Below are 17083 nucleotides of genomic sequence, written 5' to 3'. Positions count from 1 at the left end.
TTTGCAGGACGCCATTGTGATGTCTTCTTGCGCCAGGCGCACCGTTGAAAAGGACGGTACTTCCGTTCCACGGTCTTATATAGGGTCCCAGATTGCTCAATCCACTCCATTCAAATTCTCACCGCTTACTGACATCTAGAGGAAGACGTATGCAGTGCATGTAGCCCGATGGCTTACATGGGGACTTATAAACTTACCTCAGAACAGGGACCTTGATTTCTGAAATCTCACTCCCTGACAGGAAATGTGCTGCAGAATGAGTTCTGTTTCACTCAGAGAAATAATTCAAACGGTTTTAGAAACTAGAGAGTGTTTTCTATCCAATAGTCATAATAATATGCATATTGTACGAGCAAGAATTGAGTACGAGGCAAATTAATTTGGGAACTCATTTTAACAAAGTCGAAATGGCGCCCCCCCTAGTGTCAAGACGTTTTTAACTTGGGTCAAACGTTTTGGGAAGCCTTCCACAAGCTTCCCACAATAAATTGTGTGAATTTTGGCCCATTCCTCCTGACAGAGTTGGTGTAACTGAGTCAGGTTTGTAGGCCTCCTTGCTCGCACACGCTTTTTCAGTTCTGCCCACAAATTGTCAATAGGATTGACGTCAGGGCTTTGTGATGGCCACTCCAATACCTTGACTTTGTTGTCCTTAAGCCATTTTGCCACAACTTTGTGCTTGGGGTCATTGTCCATTTGGAACATCCATTTGCGACCAAGCTTTAACTTTCTGACTGATGTCTTGAGATGTTGCTTCAATATATCCACCTAATTTTACTTCCTAGAGATGCTATCTATTTTGTGAATTGCACCAGTCCCTCCCGCAGCAAAGCACCCCACAACATGATGATGCCACCCCTGTGCTTCACGGTTGGGATGGTGTTCTTCAGATTGCAAGCCTCCCCCTTTTCCTCCAAACATAATGACGGTCATTATGGCCAAACAGTTCTATTTTTTTTCATCAGACCAGAGGAAATTTCTCCAAAAAGTACGATCTTTGTCCTCATTGAAAACCATAGTCTGTCTTTTTTATGGAGGTTTTGGAACAGTGGCTTCTTCAGGTTATGTTGATATAGGACTCGTTTTACTGTGGATATATATCATTTTGACCTGTTTCCTCCAGCATCTTCACAAGGTCCTTTGCTATTGTTCTGGGATTGATTTGCACCTTTTGCACCAAAGTACATTCATCTCTAGGAGACGAACGCGTCTCCTTCCTGAGCGGTATGATGGCTGTGTGGTCCCATGGTGTTTATACTTGCATACTATTGATTGTACAGATGAACGTGGTACCTTCAGGCGCTTCGAAAATGCTCCCAAGGATGAACCAGACCTGTGGAGGTCTACAATGTTTTTTCTGAGGTCTTGGCGGATTTCTTTTGATTTTCCCATGATGTCAAGCAAAGAGGCACTGAGTTTGAAGGTAGACCTTGAAATACATCCACAGGTATACCTCCAATTGACTCAAATGATGTCAATTAGCATATCAGAAGCTTCTAAAGCCATGACATAATTTTCTGGTGTTCTCCAAGCTGTTTAAAGGCACAGTCAACTTTGTGTATGTAAACTTCTGACCCACTGGAATTGTGATAAAGTGAGTTTTAAGTGAAATAATCTGTCTGTACACAATTGTTGGAAGAATTACTTGTGTCATGCACAAAGTAGATGTCCCAACCGACTTGCCAAAACTATAGTTTAACAATAAATTTGTGGAGTGGTTGAAAAACGAGTTTTAATGACTACAACCTAAGTGTATGTAAACTTCCGACTTCCGACTTCAACAGTATACAGTATATATATACATATATATTTTGCTGTCTCCTGGGCAGAGGGGCTTCATTCCCGGTAAAACCCTGCATTCATCTGGCCCTGACTGTGGCCTACCCCTCTTACCCACCTACTACATAACACAATGCTTATGTATGTTCACCCCACAGGAAGCTGCTGAGGGAAGGATGACTCATAATAATAACTGGAATGGAATGGTACACTATGTATAGCAAAGTATGTGGCCCCCCTTTCAAATGAGTGGATTCGGCTATTTCAGCCACACCCATTGCTGACAGGTTATAAAGTTGAGCACACAGCCATGCAATCTCCATAGACAAACATTGGCAGTAGAATTGCCTTACTGAAGAGCTCAGTGACTTTCAACGTGGCACCTTCAGAATGCTACCTTTCCAACAAGTCAGTTCGTCAAATTTCTGCCCTGCTAGAGCTGCCACGGTCAAATGTAAGTGCTGTTAGTGAAGTGGAAACCTCTAAGGAGCAACAACAGCTCAGCCGCAAAGTGGTAGGCCACAAGCTCACAGAGCCGGAAGGCAGGGTGCTGAAGCACGTAGCACGTAAAAATTGTCTGTCCTAGGTTTCAACACTCATTATTGAGTTTCAAACACCCCTTGAAGCAACATCAGCAAAATAACTGTTCGTCGGGAGCTTCATGAAATGGGTTTCCATGTCTGAGCAGCCGCACACAAGCCTAAGATCACCATGCACAATGCCATTGGACTCTGAAGCAGTGGAAACCATTCTCTGGAGTGATGAATCTCACTTCACTATCTGGCAGTCCGACCGAAGAATCTGGATTTGGCGGATGCCAGGAGTATGCTACCTGCCCCAATACATAGTACCAACTGTAAAGTTTAGTGAAGGAGGAATAATGGTCTGGGGCTGCTTTTCATTGTTTGGCCGAGGTCCGTTGGTTCCATTGAAGGGAAATCTTAACGCTACAGTATTCAGTGACATTCTAGACGATTCCATCGAACACCTTTGTGATTAATTCGAATGCCGACTGCGAGCCAGGCCTAATAGCTCAACATCAGTTCCCGACCTCACTAATGATCTTGTGGCTGAATGAAAGCCAGTCCCTGCAGCAATGTTCCAACATCTAGTGGAAAGCCTTCCCAGAAGAGTGGAGGTTGTTATAGCAGAAAACGAGGGACCTACTCCATTATTTTGGAATGAGATGTTTGACGAGCAGGTGTCCACATACATTTGGTCATGTAGTGTATCAAACACATGGCACCCATCTGTTTGATGTGTCCAATACCATTCCATTGACTCTGTTCCAGACATTACTATGAGCCCCTCCTCCCCTTTAAGGTGCCACCGGCCTCACGCATCAGTGTATCATCCATCCTTGGGATTGTAAACCATTTTGGGTGATTTTAGTTGACCATAGGAAATAAGAGCGAGTGCGTAAACTTCCGCAATACGGGTTTGATTGAATAGGCTCTCTCTCTCGCTTCCCTGCTTGGCTATACTCAGTTGACTGTCTCCTCTGCTGTAGTCCACTGTCCACTGTCCACTGTTTCCCTTGACACAGAAGGCACAAAAGACCCTGAGAGGTATGGTGTGTGTGTTGCTGGACGAAGCGTCAGTGTGCGAGAGACAGTGTGTGCACTTTCTTGGGTGAGATAGTACATTGTGTGTGTATGTGAGGTTTGCGTCTGTGTGACCCAGTCTCAAACCTCTCCTTGCAGCTGTCAACATCAGGTAACAACTTTTACTTCTTCTCTCTTAGCTACATCCACTTGAAATTATAATTTTAAATTCCTTGAAGACGCATTTTGTTGTCACAAAATCAAATCCCTCTAAATGTATTTATTGTCTTATTGAGGAAATTGATACTGGGGATGTGGTGGATATATATGAGAAGAGTGATTTTGTGTTTTGTTTACTGCTAAATCAATCTGCTCAGATGTGTATTTTTTGGCCCCATTGTGTTGCATAGTGTGCTACTGCAGGATTGTTTTAGATGTTATGGTCTTTTGAGACGTCTATGACTTAGATTTGACATTGGCGTGCTTTAGAGAGCATTTCATGAAATTACTGGGTAAAAAAAAACAATTTTGTTCATACTTTAAAAACTCTACAAAGTATGACCAAAGAGTACCCCCATTAATTGATGTAGCTAGTAAAACCGACAAAGACAACATTCATGTGATATTTATACCATTAGGCTAAAACAGAATCATCCTGTTTCAATCTCTTCCAAGTGATTTAACATTTTTGGCATGCAATATCTCCCCCCCCCACCCCCCTCAATTGTCTCCAAACCCAGGGACAAAAAGTTTGTGGACTTAGTCGACTCTCTTTCCTGTCTAGTAGCTTCTGATGTTTGCTTTAGCGTCCACTGAACTCTCAATGTGACTTTTTGAGAGAGGGGTGCATCTCTGAAGGGAGAGTTTCACACTATGGTAACTGAGAGGGAGGGTGTTTATTTTTATTTATTTATTTAACTAGGCAAGTCATTTAAGGACAAATTCTTATTTACAATGACGGCCTACACCAGCCAAATCCAGAGAACGCTGGGCCAATTGCGTTCCACCATATGGGACGTCCGGTGGTGAAACAGCCTAGAATTGAACCAGGGGCTGTAGTGACACCTCTAGCACTGAGATGTAGTGACTTAGACCACTGCACCACTTGGGAGCCCAAAAGGTTCTCAAGATTTAAATGTTCTAAAGTTGGATGAAATGGTTTGTCCATTGATTTTGAACGATTGCGTAATAAGGGATTGTCATTGCCCTTATCAGAGACCAAGGTGGACAAAGCTCATGTCTGTCTTTGATATACAGTATGATAAAATCATTTGAATGGCCCATTTATACCCATAATTAAAGTGGCAGTCTGCAGTTCAAGCAATAACAAAGCGTTTACCCTGCCACTGATTTTTTAAACAGCTGAGGGATGGGGCTGGTAGATAGACAGAGCTATGGATGCAAGGACTGCAAGGACTGACCATCCATGAGATATATAAAATATAATATTTTAGGTTCTGATGGGGTACGACAATTTAACAAGGCATTAATAACTTTATGTTCTTCAAGAATCAATGGGTATATAAGAATAATATAAAAGTACAAAAATGTATGTACTAATCACACTTTGCTGCTTTAAAGGCCCAAAACAGCTGTTTTTATCTCAATATCAAAACAAAGAAGCAAAAAACGATATCTCAAGCAAGAATTTTGCTAGGAATGTTTGGGAGTGGTATGAGTGGAAGGGTTCCCTTTCAGTCGGTACTCTCGGTACAACACAACTCACTTTTGCGACTTCGATTGAAGAACTAAAATCACGCCTGACAAGGCTAATGAAACCCGTGCCTTTCTGAAAGCCCCCCCTTCCACAGGTGATAACCCTGTGGCTCGAATTCATTCCTTAAATTATTTCACTCTTCACCTCGATGTGAGCAAGAACAATTCACGCTTTTACAAAAAAGTTTTTTTGGCAAGGGCAATAAATTGCAATGTCCGTACTGTGATAAGTCTAAGACAGCGCTACAGGGAGACAGGACGGACAACTGATCGTCTTCGCAGCTGTAACAACACCTGCACAGGATTGGTACGTCCAAACATCACACCTGCGGGACAGGTACAGGATGGCAACAACAACTGCCCAAGTTACACCAGGAATGCACAATCCCTCCATCAGTGCACAGACTGTCCGCAATAGGCTGAGAGAGGCTGGACTGAGGGCTTGTAGGCCTGTTGTAAGGCAGGTCCTCACCAGACATCACCGACAACAACGTTGCTTATGGGCACAAACCCACCGTCGCTGGACCAGACAGGACTAGCAAAATGTGCTCTTCACTGACCATTCACGGTTTTGGATCTTAAGGGGTGATGGTCGGATTCGTGTTTATCGTCAAAGGAATGAGCATTACACCGAGGCCTGTACTGTGGAGCGCGATCGATTTGGAGGTGGAGGGTCCATCATAGTCTGGGGCGGTGTGTCACAGCATCATCGGATTGAGCTTGTTGTCTCTGCCTGCAATTCAATGCTGTGCCGTTACAGGGAAGACATCCTACTCCCTCATGTGGTACCCTTCCTGCAGGCTCATCCTGACATGACCCTCCAGCATGACAATGCCAACAGCCATACTGCTCTTTCTGTGCGTGATTTCCTGAAAGACAGGAACGTCAGTGTTCTGCCACGGCCAGCGAAGATCCCAGATCTCAATCCAATTGAGCACGTCTGGGACCTGTTGGATCGGAGGGTGAGGACTAGGGCCATTCCCCCCAGAAATGTCCGGGAACTTGTAGGTACCTTGGTGGAAGAGTGGGGTAACATCTCAAAGCAAGAGTTTACAAAACTGGTGCAGTCCATGAGGAGGAGATGCACTGCAGTACTTAATGCAGCTGGTGGCCACACCAGATACTGACTGTTACTTTTTATTTAGTATACAGTCAGAAGATGTTTCTTTTTTGCTGAGTTTATTTTGCGGGATAGGGTGTCGTTCAATTGGTAATATTCCTTTGTGTCTTCTACTAATGCCTCTTAATAGGAAAGTAATCAGATTATGTTACTGAGCTTGGGTAATCCAAAAGTTACATTATTGATACACTTTTGGACAGGTAATTAGTAACTTTAATGGGTTACATTTAGAAGGTAACCTACCAAACCATGTCAGTTCAACACAACTATGGAAAATTGAAATCCCGCCCCAAGCCGGCCCCAATGGATACCAACTGAAATGGCTCATGGCAGACCACCCAGACCTCCACCCGCAAGGTAGTCTTGGTATTGTGCACACCTTCTCCTGTCCCAGCTGTAAGCACACTGTGGGCTACACTGGGAGCAGTGACATCCAAGCTATAAAAACTCACAAAAGTGTGTGGTGATGCCCAACTTGCCGCAGCGCAAATATCCCCTAGAGTCAATCCTTTAAATAATGCCCAAGACGCTGCCAGGCCCATGGTCGAATGGGCGCATACACCGCTAAGTAACCCTTAACACTTGCTGCTGTATGCCAGGGAGAAAACCTCCACAAGTCAGTAGGAGAGACGCTGCTTGGAGAGCGCCCTGCTACGAGCTGGATTAGCTAGACAGACAAAAAGCTGGTCACATAACCAGATATCTCGGGTCCACTCAAAGTGCATGCATAATGCTAGTACTGGACACAGAGCATGAAACCTCTGTTGTTCTTCAGAAGCAAAAGGAGGAGGTGAAAAGGGAAAATAGCTCAAAGGCTAAAGACGCGTAGGTCATAACCATGAAGGCCGCATTAGGACACAACGTCACCTTAGAGTCGCCAGGGGTGAACTGAGTACAGGAACCATGTACGGATAAGGTGTGGAGGCTCGCAACACATTTAGCTGAGGCCAAAGCCATAAGCAGAGAGCTCTTGTAGGAGAGGATCTTCAGATCCACCAACTCCAGAGGCTCAAAGGGGGCACAATGCCTCCAAAACCAGAGCTAAATCCCATGTGGGCGCAGTAGGTACAGCAGGGTCCAAGACCACTGGTGCGCAATAGTTCCCAACGGGGCACTCAGGTCCCTCAGCGAGAAGAACCAACAACACTGCGAGTTTTATTGCGATGCGTAAAGATCCTGCCTAACCTCTCCCATATCTGGGCAACCACCCAGGGGTGTAGCTTCCACTAAACAGCCCAACCAATATTGGAGGAGGCGCCTGAACCCTCAGAAGCTCCAGGTAATTGATATGTCGGGCACTCTGCCCCACCGTCCATACCTTCAAATCGAGTAGCCATCGCACAGCGCGCCCCACACTTGGGGGGACACGTCTGTCATGACCAACAGAATTACACCTGTCCCATGAGCACCCCTTGCGACAGTACCGGAGGGTCTCACCACTGGACCAGTGCCAGCAGGCCTTTTCGGGGACCTTGATGCATTCAAGAGAGTGGCTACCACCCAGCGCTGGAAAGGCAGCATCAATGATAATCCCAGGGCACTGCATTCAAGAGCAACATTTGTTCAAGAAAATTGTGATGAATAAAAAAAATATACCAGTTTCATTTAAGGACCAGAAAATTGGCAGCTGTGCCCCTAGCAGGGTCAGTCAATGTTAGAGTTTAGCTGGCCATAAATGTATGTTGCAATTTACTTTATAGGCTAGGTATGTTTCTAACCCATTGCTTTCTACTTCAATACAGATAATAATACGATTAGGCTCAGATTTCTAGTATATTCAGTTGATTAAATACCCTTTATCTTCAAGCATATGACTTGAAAATATTGATTAGGTAAATAGTTTTACATGAACATAAGCCAAAAACTAAGGACTTATTAGCCTACTCTGTTGTTTATATTTTTGTTGTCAAGGAGGACTGATAAGGCCCATTGCTTCAAAATATTTTTTGAAAAAGAAATACTTCTGTCATGGAATGGCATGCCTTGAGCAATTCCCGAAAAATGGCTATTTGCATGTGAAAAATGATCGCCCGGCCTGCTGTTTAAGTTTTTGTTGGTGACACTTTGATATCTCGATAATTTCAGTCTATTAAAAGTGCACAAGTTTGAGCATGTGTCCGTTAGGCCTATGGAAAAATATTAAATCAGCTCAAATTAGATTGAGCAATAAAAGGTCCCACTCGTGGTATTCAATATGATACATAACGAAGGAAAAAAAATCATTTGCCTGCACTGGTCCTTTAAACTTTATACTCAATTATAAATACTAATAAATAATATATGCCATTTAATTTGATGTCATTATAGGTATGAAGAACCGTTTACTGTTCCTTTGCCTATTGGCCTCAGCATTTGCTGTGTCTGTAAGTACTGATAAATCCACTCTTGCTTTTTGAAACAGCTTTTTAATAAAATAAATTAATAACCACAAGTCTAATGATATTTTATCAATAATTCCTTGCTATTCCCAAGGTCAAAGGCAAACCTCACGACAAACATCAAGCTTTATCCAAGTCCTCACACACAGCTAAAGAGAAGGTAAAGTGCATCCAACTCCTGTATTTTAAATACATCTCTATAAAAACAGAATAGATTGACAAGGATTCTCAAGAAACTTTACCTTTCATTATTGTATTATTATTTCATTTATAGCAAAAGTTTGTCCAGAGGCTATATCTTTTGTTATATTTACAAAACGTTTTTCCAGAAACCTTTCATTTTTAGTTCTATTGACTTTTTACACTTCCCTTCCTGCTAAAGGACATTGTTCCAGATGAGGCCAATGAGGGGGAGGTCTTGCCGACTTTCATGACCTTCGAGTCTAGCAGTCAGGATCAGGAAGACGAGGACATGAGCTACGAGGATAATGCTAATGCTAATCTGGGTCCCTCCAATGAGGAAGGGGTGTTCGAGGTGTCTGACAGTGGTGAGAGGAGCACCCCTGTCCTGCTGAGCGATAAGGCACTGGTGGACCTCCTCCAGGGGGAGTCAGAGGAAGAAGAAGAGGTGGAAGAGGAGGAGGAGGAAGAAGAGGAGGAGGGAAAGATTGAGTCTGAGGAGACACAGTCTGAAGAGGAGGAGGGAGAAGAAGCGGAGGGAGACTTGGAAAAGGAGGAGGAGGATGAGGAGGTGGTAGAGGTGGAGGAGGAGGTGGATGTGGAGGCAGAGAAAGAGGCAGAAAAGGTGGAGGCGATGGCGGATGAGGAGGAGTCAGTTGAGGATGAGGAGAAGGGAGAGGAAGAGGAGGAACCTGTGTTCGGGGACGGAGGAGTAAAGCAAGAGGCTGAAGTCGAAGAGACGTACAGCAACACCGAGCCGGAGATTCCAGAGGATCTGGACTATGCAGGCGACAGTGACAACACACAGCCCCTGGAAACTGAGCTTGAGGAAGGGAAACCCCTCGCCGAAGACGCCCAGCTCCTCTTAAATAAAGAAGAGGAGGCAAAGGTGGAGGAGAAAGAAGGACAAGTTAGCAAGGAAGACGAAATCCCCACTGCCACTGATGACTATGAGTCCCAGCAGGACATACAAGACGCCGAGACCTCTGAGAGCCAGGAAGTGCTCGGCCAGTACAAACTCCCCGAGGGAAGCAAGGACCAAGAGATAGGTTCCAAGGACGATTCCCAAGAAAAGGGGAACAATAAAAAAGACGGAGACACAGACGCTGAACTCCAAGAGACAAAGAACAGTGTGGATCTTGATGGGACACGTCTTTCTGTAGAAGGGGGAGAAGAGAAGGAGGAGAAGAACATAAACGAGAGCGCCAGTCACACCCTAGGCAAAGCTAGGAAGCAGAGGAAGAACCAGAGGGTGAGGAAGCACCCCCCACAGAGGGACGAGGCCTCGCCAGGAGAGGGAGTCCCAGACCACCAGGGGGATGAGGGGGAGAAGGAGCACTACCGCACTACTGACAATGCTGTCTACAAGCCCAAGCGGAGAAGAGCAGGGAAATGGGTAACACTCATCACATATCGTCCATTAGCTATAATGCAATGTCATCCTAAAACTTCAACCTACATTGAACCATGTAACCACTATATAAAGCTAGGCCCTTTTCTGTGAGTGACCTATTTGAAATTAAACCGATGGTCCATGGATGGATCTACTCTATTCTCAGAGCTTCCCAAAATTTGTGTACTATACAGTATAGGAAATAGGGTGTCATTTAAAATGCAGCCCACATCTTCTCTATTAACATCTGTGGGTAGTTTGTTGACCTCTATTGTGATTTCACCTTCTGTTTCCTACCCAGGCTCCTCTGGTGGGAATGAACCCGGTCCAGATCAGGGCGACAGTGGACCTCTACCCCAGCGCCAGGCCCTCTTTGGCGGCCAGCTTATACAGACCCCAAGCCTCCGCTGCCGGTAAGTGTCAATCTCAGCAAGGCACGCACGCACACGCACACACACACACACACACACACACACACACACACACACACACACACACACACACACACACACACACACACACACACACACACACACACGGAATCTGCTGACTGGGCCCTTTCACTAACACTCCCAGAAGAATAGTGCCACTCCAATTCACCGCCGCTACCAAAACAAAGCCCCCCTCGCCTCCGCTGGATTAAGGGTTCAATGAGAGAGCTCATGTTGAATTCGAGCACTGTACAAACTCAAATGGCAATGGAATGCAGCGGGTAATGGCTGTGGTGGTAGGGCTGGTGTTTCCATTGACATCTATAACCACTGGAAAGTACATACTTGTTAATCATAATTAAGACTTGATTAAAACATGAATAACACATGAACAAAGTATAAATGCAATAACTAGCAGAAAAGAAACAATCTAGCAGAAAAGAAACAACAGTGGTTTCACGTCAATGTTCCACTGAACAGGGCATGAGTGGGTTTAGGCAATTTGTTTCTCTCTTTTAGACCCCTGTGAGAACTTCCGTTGTAAACGTGGAAAGACCTGCAAACTCAACGAGGAGAAGAAGCCTATGTGCGTGTGTCAGGAGCCTTCTGACTGCCCACAGAGTGTCACTGACTATGATCATGTGAGTATGAACAGTGGTCATTGGGGTGGCCTGGGGGGACGTTCAGAGTTCTAAATCGTTGCCTCTGGAACATATGTCCTGTACAGTATGTACTGCTGTGAGCATGAGTTGAATCTGACCCACTGCTCTAGCACTTTCTCTCTCTACTCCTTCCTTTCTTTCTATCCTGTCCAATAAAAATAGACAATATGAAAGGAATTCCTTTAAACACATTTGGGGAAAGTTGCTATTAGGGACAGGAACTGTGGGCAATAGAAATCGATAAGATCGGTACCACAGAACTATGCCGCTATAAAAGTTAGGATTTGGATAGGTTTTCTGATCCTACATCTGTAGTTCGAGGAAACTTGAAGGAAATATGCCAAGAATCTGGCAATGGTAGGTACAAGCCTGACATGATATTCTAACAATGTTGGCGAGCTGTTGGTTTTGGCTAGAATTGTATCTGCAGGCCTCTGTTCCCAAGACAGGTGCACTAGCCTCCGTCCCAATAGAGTTAACTCTATTGGAACTCTGTGATGCTTAGTTTCTTACCAAGAGCAGGATCACTACAAGGTCTTTGGCTGAAGCATTTCATTTGTTAAATCCATAACACATGATGTAATGTATCTTTCATGCAGGTATGTGGAACTAACAATGTGACCTACGACACATCCTGTGAGCTCTTTGCCACTAAGTGCAACCTGGAAGGCAGCAAGAGAAGCCATAGACTTCACCTGGACTACACTGGACCCTGCAAATGTAAGACAGCTATAGTCAGACCACGTCTACAGTTTCTGACCAATACAGTATCCAATCTGAAATAACTACAGTATAACAATTATTTTTCAATTTCTTCCTCTCCCTTTCGTTTTCTTTCTCATTCTCGTCTGTTTCTCACTCTCTATTTAATTCTCTCATCTTACCTTTCCTCTCCCCCTCCTCTCATTCTCACTCTCTCTCTCTCTTTATTCCACTACCTTGCTCTCTCTGTTAGTCATCGCACCGTGTATGAATGGCGAACTGGTCCAGTTTCCTCTGCGTATGCGCGACTGGCTGAAGAACGTCTTGCTGCAGCTCTATGAACATGACTCCATGTCCCCTGGCTTCCTCACCCCCAAGCAACGCATCAGGGTGAGTAAATATCTTATTTAAAATTAAAATGGAGAAAAAAGAAACCTTGTATGGACACCCTTAACTTTAAGCTTAAAATATGAGGGTAACACTTTACATTAGACATACCATCTACAAAGGGGTTAGAAGTAGTTCATTGATAGTTCCATTATTTATATTTTCTAAATAATTCATATTCATATAAAGGTGCTTTATGAAGTTTAACCAACTGCATTCTTAGTGATTAATAGTGTATATCTCAAAGCCCCAAAATCCCCAGTGCCTTACAATTGATTTTCAAATTGCGATCTTGTTAGCACATATTCATATTCAATCCAATCCAATTTTATTATTCATGTGTGACCATAAATAATCTCCCAGGTGAGAAAGATCCACGAGAGTGAGAGGCGCCTCCATGCCGGCGACCACCCCATTGAGTTGCTGGCCCAGGACTTCGAGAAGAACTACAACATGTACATCTATCCCGTGCACTGGCAGTTCGCTCAGATGGACCAGCACCCTTCTGACAGGTACAGTACTCCAGGAGAAAGATAATTTTTTGTTGTTGTTGTTGTTGTTGTTGTTGTTGTCATAATCAGAGCCTCTTGCTTACACTTGCTTACACCAAGCTTTCATTGAAATGCGTATGAGCTTCTGTAAAAAGTTACACGCCTAGTGCAGTAGGCCAGTAAGACATCATGGATGATGTCATACCTGCAGTCAAATCAGCAAGTAGTGATACAGACAGAAATAATATTGAAGAAGTGTTGTTATATGTCTTTGATTTTAATTCAAGAGTGAATAGCTTCACTTGTAGCTGTTCATCTTCACATGACATTCTGATTACGGCTCTCATTGTAATGTTGGTGAATCTGATTCAGATTACTTGTGAATCAGATACATGGTGGGTCTGAATCTAATATGTGATTAAGAATCAGTTTAACTGGAACCTTTCACATTTGAGTTTACCTTAAAGGCCCATAGAGTGGGAAACAAAAGTGGAAGCACAGCTTCAGACTGTGTGAATCGTTTCTAGTTTTGGGGTCAGACTCCCCATACTCAACCCCCAATGGAATAAAACGGAGTGAAACAGGGAAGCTCTACTTGAAGAATGGGAGACGCTTATTTTAGTTTTCTGTTCCAAAATGTTTCAAAACGTTTTCCATTGCATAGGCTTATGAAAATGACACTGGTGTTCCTATCCAGGTTCCTGTCCCACTCTGAGCTGGCCCCCCTCAGGGTCCCGTTGGTCCCCATGGAGCATTGTACCTCCCGCTTCTTCCAGGAGTGTGATGCAGACAAAGACAAACAGGTGTCCTTCAGGGAGTGGGTCCACTGCTTCGGCATCAAGGATGGTAAGAGTGTGCAGTCTTATACAAAGTGAAAGCAATTCAATGACCAAAGAATGAGGCTTGACATGATGTTGCCAACGCTGTGATAGTTGTAGTAGATAGATGTGAGTGAATGAACGAATGCTGCGTTACTGTAGCTTACAGAAGGACCATGGTCATGTGCTTTCACACATGTTTGATAGTATGACCCTGCATTGTAAACTCTTGTAAAGATGTAATCTTTTGTGATTTTCCATTTTCCCCATCTGCAGAGGACATGGATGTCAACCTGCTCTTCTGAGTCCAATCAGTACCTCATCAAGCAACCAGCTTTAATAATCATTCAACAAGATCACCTTCAATCATGGCAGAACCACATACCTTAATTGGCAGAAGAGAGACTTGCGTTGATTTAAACTATGTTTTTGGGATGTTCTGTAAAGTTAGCCTGGTAGAACCAGTTTAATCGCTGTGTTCACCGTTATATTTAACTTCACGTATCAGTCTGGCATTTCTCCTTATTGAAACTGTTTTAGCTTATGTCTGTAATGAGAACCATCATTCAAAACTAAGTTGTCAGTGATGGGATCACCTTCAACCAATCAGAGGACAACGTAATTAAAAGCACTGGATTTTGGGGGTGCGTTTTCTGAGAGGACTCTGATTTGACCAGTCATTTCTTGGCTTGTCCTAAACTCCCATCTATTGGAGAAAGCCCAGATTTATATGCAGAAAAACAAAATGGTGAACACAATCAGGTGGGTTCTACCATTCTACTGCAAAGTACAGTTGATGTAAGCGGAGGATAGTTCATGTTGGCTTTAAATCAGACTAATATAAAACAAATTTGGATCTATAAATATGTGGATGTTCTGTGATACTGTATGTAGATACTGTATAGCTGACAGTGGTATTAGTAGAGTAAGTGATGAGATTATTTTTTTTTTTAGCAATTAACAATGATATCAGTGTTATGAACACATTCCAAGAGGGGGAAAGTTTACGAGTGCTTTTTTTGTAGATGACAGACAACAAAACAGAAATGGACTTTGCAGGTGAGACCGATCACTTTACTTTTTGACCTAAATATTGCAGTATTCATTTTAAACATTTAAGTGGGAGCATATCAATATTTTTTTTGTATGAAAACCATTTGTAATTGACTGTCAAAATAAATTGAGCCGTCAAAAGGAGAAATTGAAATGGCAGCAATGGAGTAGAACATGTGATGTCGACAGAATTACTAAGAGTTGAATGCTGCAGCAGTTTTTTATGTCTTGTCTGAAATAGCTACTTCACTAACCTTTCTAATAAAAGTAATTTTGACCTCATCGGATCTCATCACATTCCTGTTTGATTGTTTTACTTTATGCACAATTGGATTGAAGGTAACTTTATTGATTCCCAGGGGGAAATTGTCATCAATAAAGTTATTTCATGCACTATAACAAAATTGGTACAACGAAGAGAAACCACTCCAGCATTTATTATTTAGGTTACACTGAAATACACTCAAACCTTCTTTATATTCTTATATGATCGTTTGTACTGTGCAATGACATAATTGAGAAGTAACTGTAATCAGTTGTGGGTGGTGATGTCACTTTCACGTCAGTAGTGATGTTTTGTCTCTTCTAGTTTGCATGAAAATAATGACAGGCATCTATTTTACACAGCCACCACAGGCAAACAGTTGACTCATCCAACAAAGGCTTATAATAAGGACTTAATCGTAATATGATAATATGGTTCAGATTCATGGTTTGGGTTTGCAATGCAGGTGATTTTGATTAAAGCCCTCTTTGGGTCAGCAAGCCACAATCGTGTGGTCTGTCAAGATGGTGAGGATGACTGTGCATGTTGAGATCAACATTTAGAGCTGCATTCTGATTGGACTGTTACCAGTGGACATGGAGGAAGTGGCTCTTTATAAGAATGGAACTAGAAACAACGTGTCATCTTCAGAAGTGTCTTTGTGAGCTGAAAAACTGTCGTCCTTTACAGAGGTATGACAGGTGACAACTTAACCATTTTCATGGAACAGCCTTCACGCAATTTAATCCAATTTCATGTACTTATTTTGTATTTATTGAACCTTCATGACACTGGGTTATTGCTCCTATCGGTTATATGAGGTGACTTTCTTTTTTGTATGGTAATGCAGAGCAACATGTTTTGTATGCTGTGGATCGTCTTTCAGACAATGGCTCTCCTGGTAAGACAAATTTGAATATTTATTCAATACTACATATTTATTCAGCTACTACAGCGTCCAGACCTGAGTTCAAATACTTGGAAATCTTTTCAAATACTTTGAGCGCTTCCTTGAGGTTGCTAGTAGTGCCAGATTTGGCACTTTCAGATTCAGGGTTTCCAGTTTTGGGACTTTTCTAATTTAATTTCGCTAGGCAAGCTCAAACAGGCACAAAGTATTTTAAATATTTTTTCAAGAATTTGAAACCCAGGTCTAATAGCGTCCACTGTGCTTTCCTGGTTTCATGTGTAGATGGAAGCTGGAGGACAGTCTTCGGGTAGTGGCGAGGTATTGTGTGTTTCTTAAACAGCTTAACAATAAGATATTGTTAATAGAATCGTCTTGACATACATTTACTTTCTGAGCTTCTTTACAATTGCAGAGTCACTTTTACCATAATGTTATACACACATACATACAATATAATACATACCAATGTCTCAATACATATACAGCATAAAGAAATAGTGTGGACAGTATGACTCAGTGAGAGAAGTTAAGGCATTATGGGCAAAGTAATAGGATAATGTGCATTACTCTTCCCAGGCTGGTGGTGGCAATGGAGGAGTTGTGAATGGAGGCATGGTCGGTAACACTGTTAAACCAGGGGTTATGAATGGGCTTGTCTTAAATGGGCAACCCTTTCTGGCACAGGTACGTATACGGTGTGGGTGGTTCAAAAGTGTCCATGCGCTGCAACACAGAAACATCACCTTTATATTTCATTACATAGTTTTTTGTTAGAGGAAGCAAACCAACTAGAGAGTAAACTAACATGGTCCAAGCACACCAAGACAGTCATGAAGAGGGCATGACAAAACCTGTTCCCCCTCAGGAGACTGAAAAGATTTGGCATGGGTCCTCAGATCCTCAAAAGGTTATACAGCTGTACCATCGAGAGCATCCTGACTGGTTGCATCACTGCCTGGTATGGCAACTGCTCGACCTCCGAACGCAAGGCGGATAGTGGGTAGTGCTAATGGCCCAGTACATCACTGGGGCCAAGCTTCCTGCCATCCAGGACATCTATATCAGGCGGTGTCAGAGGAAGGCCCTAAAAATTGTCAAAGACTCCATCCACCCTAGTCATAGACTGTTCTCTCTGTTCTCTCTGCTACCGCACGGCAAGTGGTACTGGAGCGCCAAGTCTAGGTCCAAGAGGCTTCTAAACAGCTTCTACCCCCAAGCCATAAGTCTCCTGAACACCTAACAAATGGCTACCCA

At 43.2% G+C, this 17083-nt stretch overlaps 1 protein-coding gene across 2 annotated transcripts; it reads left to right on the top strand.

Moving 5' to 3' along the window:
* The first annotated feature begins 3153 nt into the window (after nucleotides 1-3153).
* On the top strand, nucleotides 3154-14936 carry sparcl1 (SPARC-like 1). Of its 2 annotated transcripts, none has more exons than XM_055923780.1 (11): nucleotides 3154-3347; nucleotides 8467-8522; nucleotides 8632-8697; nucleotides 8920-10113; nucleotides 10412-10523; nucleotides 11061-11182; nucleotides 11803-11923; nucleotides 12159-12295; nucleotides 12656-12804; nucleotides 13481-13629; nucleotides 13878-14936. In XM_055923780.1, the coding sequence occupies exons 2-11, from the start codon at nucleotides 8469-8471 to the stop codon at nucleotides 13904-13906; spliced, it is 2133 nt and encodes a 710-aa protein (XP_055779755.1). In that variant the 5' UTR covers nucleotides 3154-3347; nucleotides 8467-8468; the 3' UTR covers nucleotides 13907-14936. The 2 variants fall into 2 exon arrangements, with proteins under 2 accessions (XP_055779755.1, XP_055779756.1); XM_055923781.1 differs by lacking the exon at nucleotides 3154-3347 and adding an exon at nucleotides 3354-3495.
* The last annotated feature ends 2147 nt before the right edge of the window (nucleotides 14937-17083 follow it).

Source organism: Salvelinus fontinalis, chromosome 5 (assembly GCF_029448725.1).
Source record: "Salvelinus fontinalis isolate EN_2023a chromosome 5, ASM2944872v1, whole genome shotgun sequence".
NCBI lineage: Eukaryota > Metazoa > Chordata > Actinopteri > Salmoniformes > Salmonidae > Salvelinus > Salvelinus fontinalis.
This window is presented reverse-complemented; position numbering and strand designations above follow the sequence as displayed.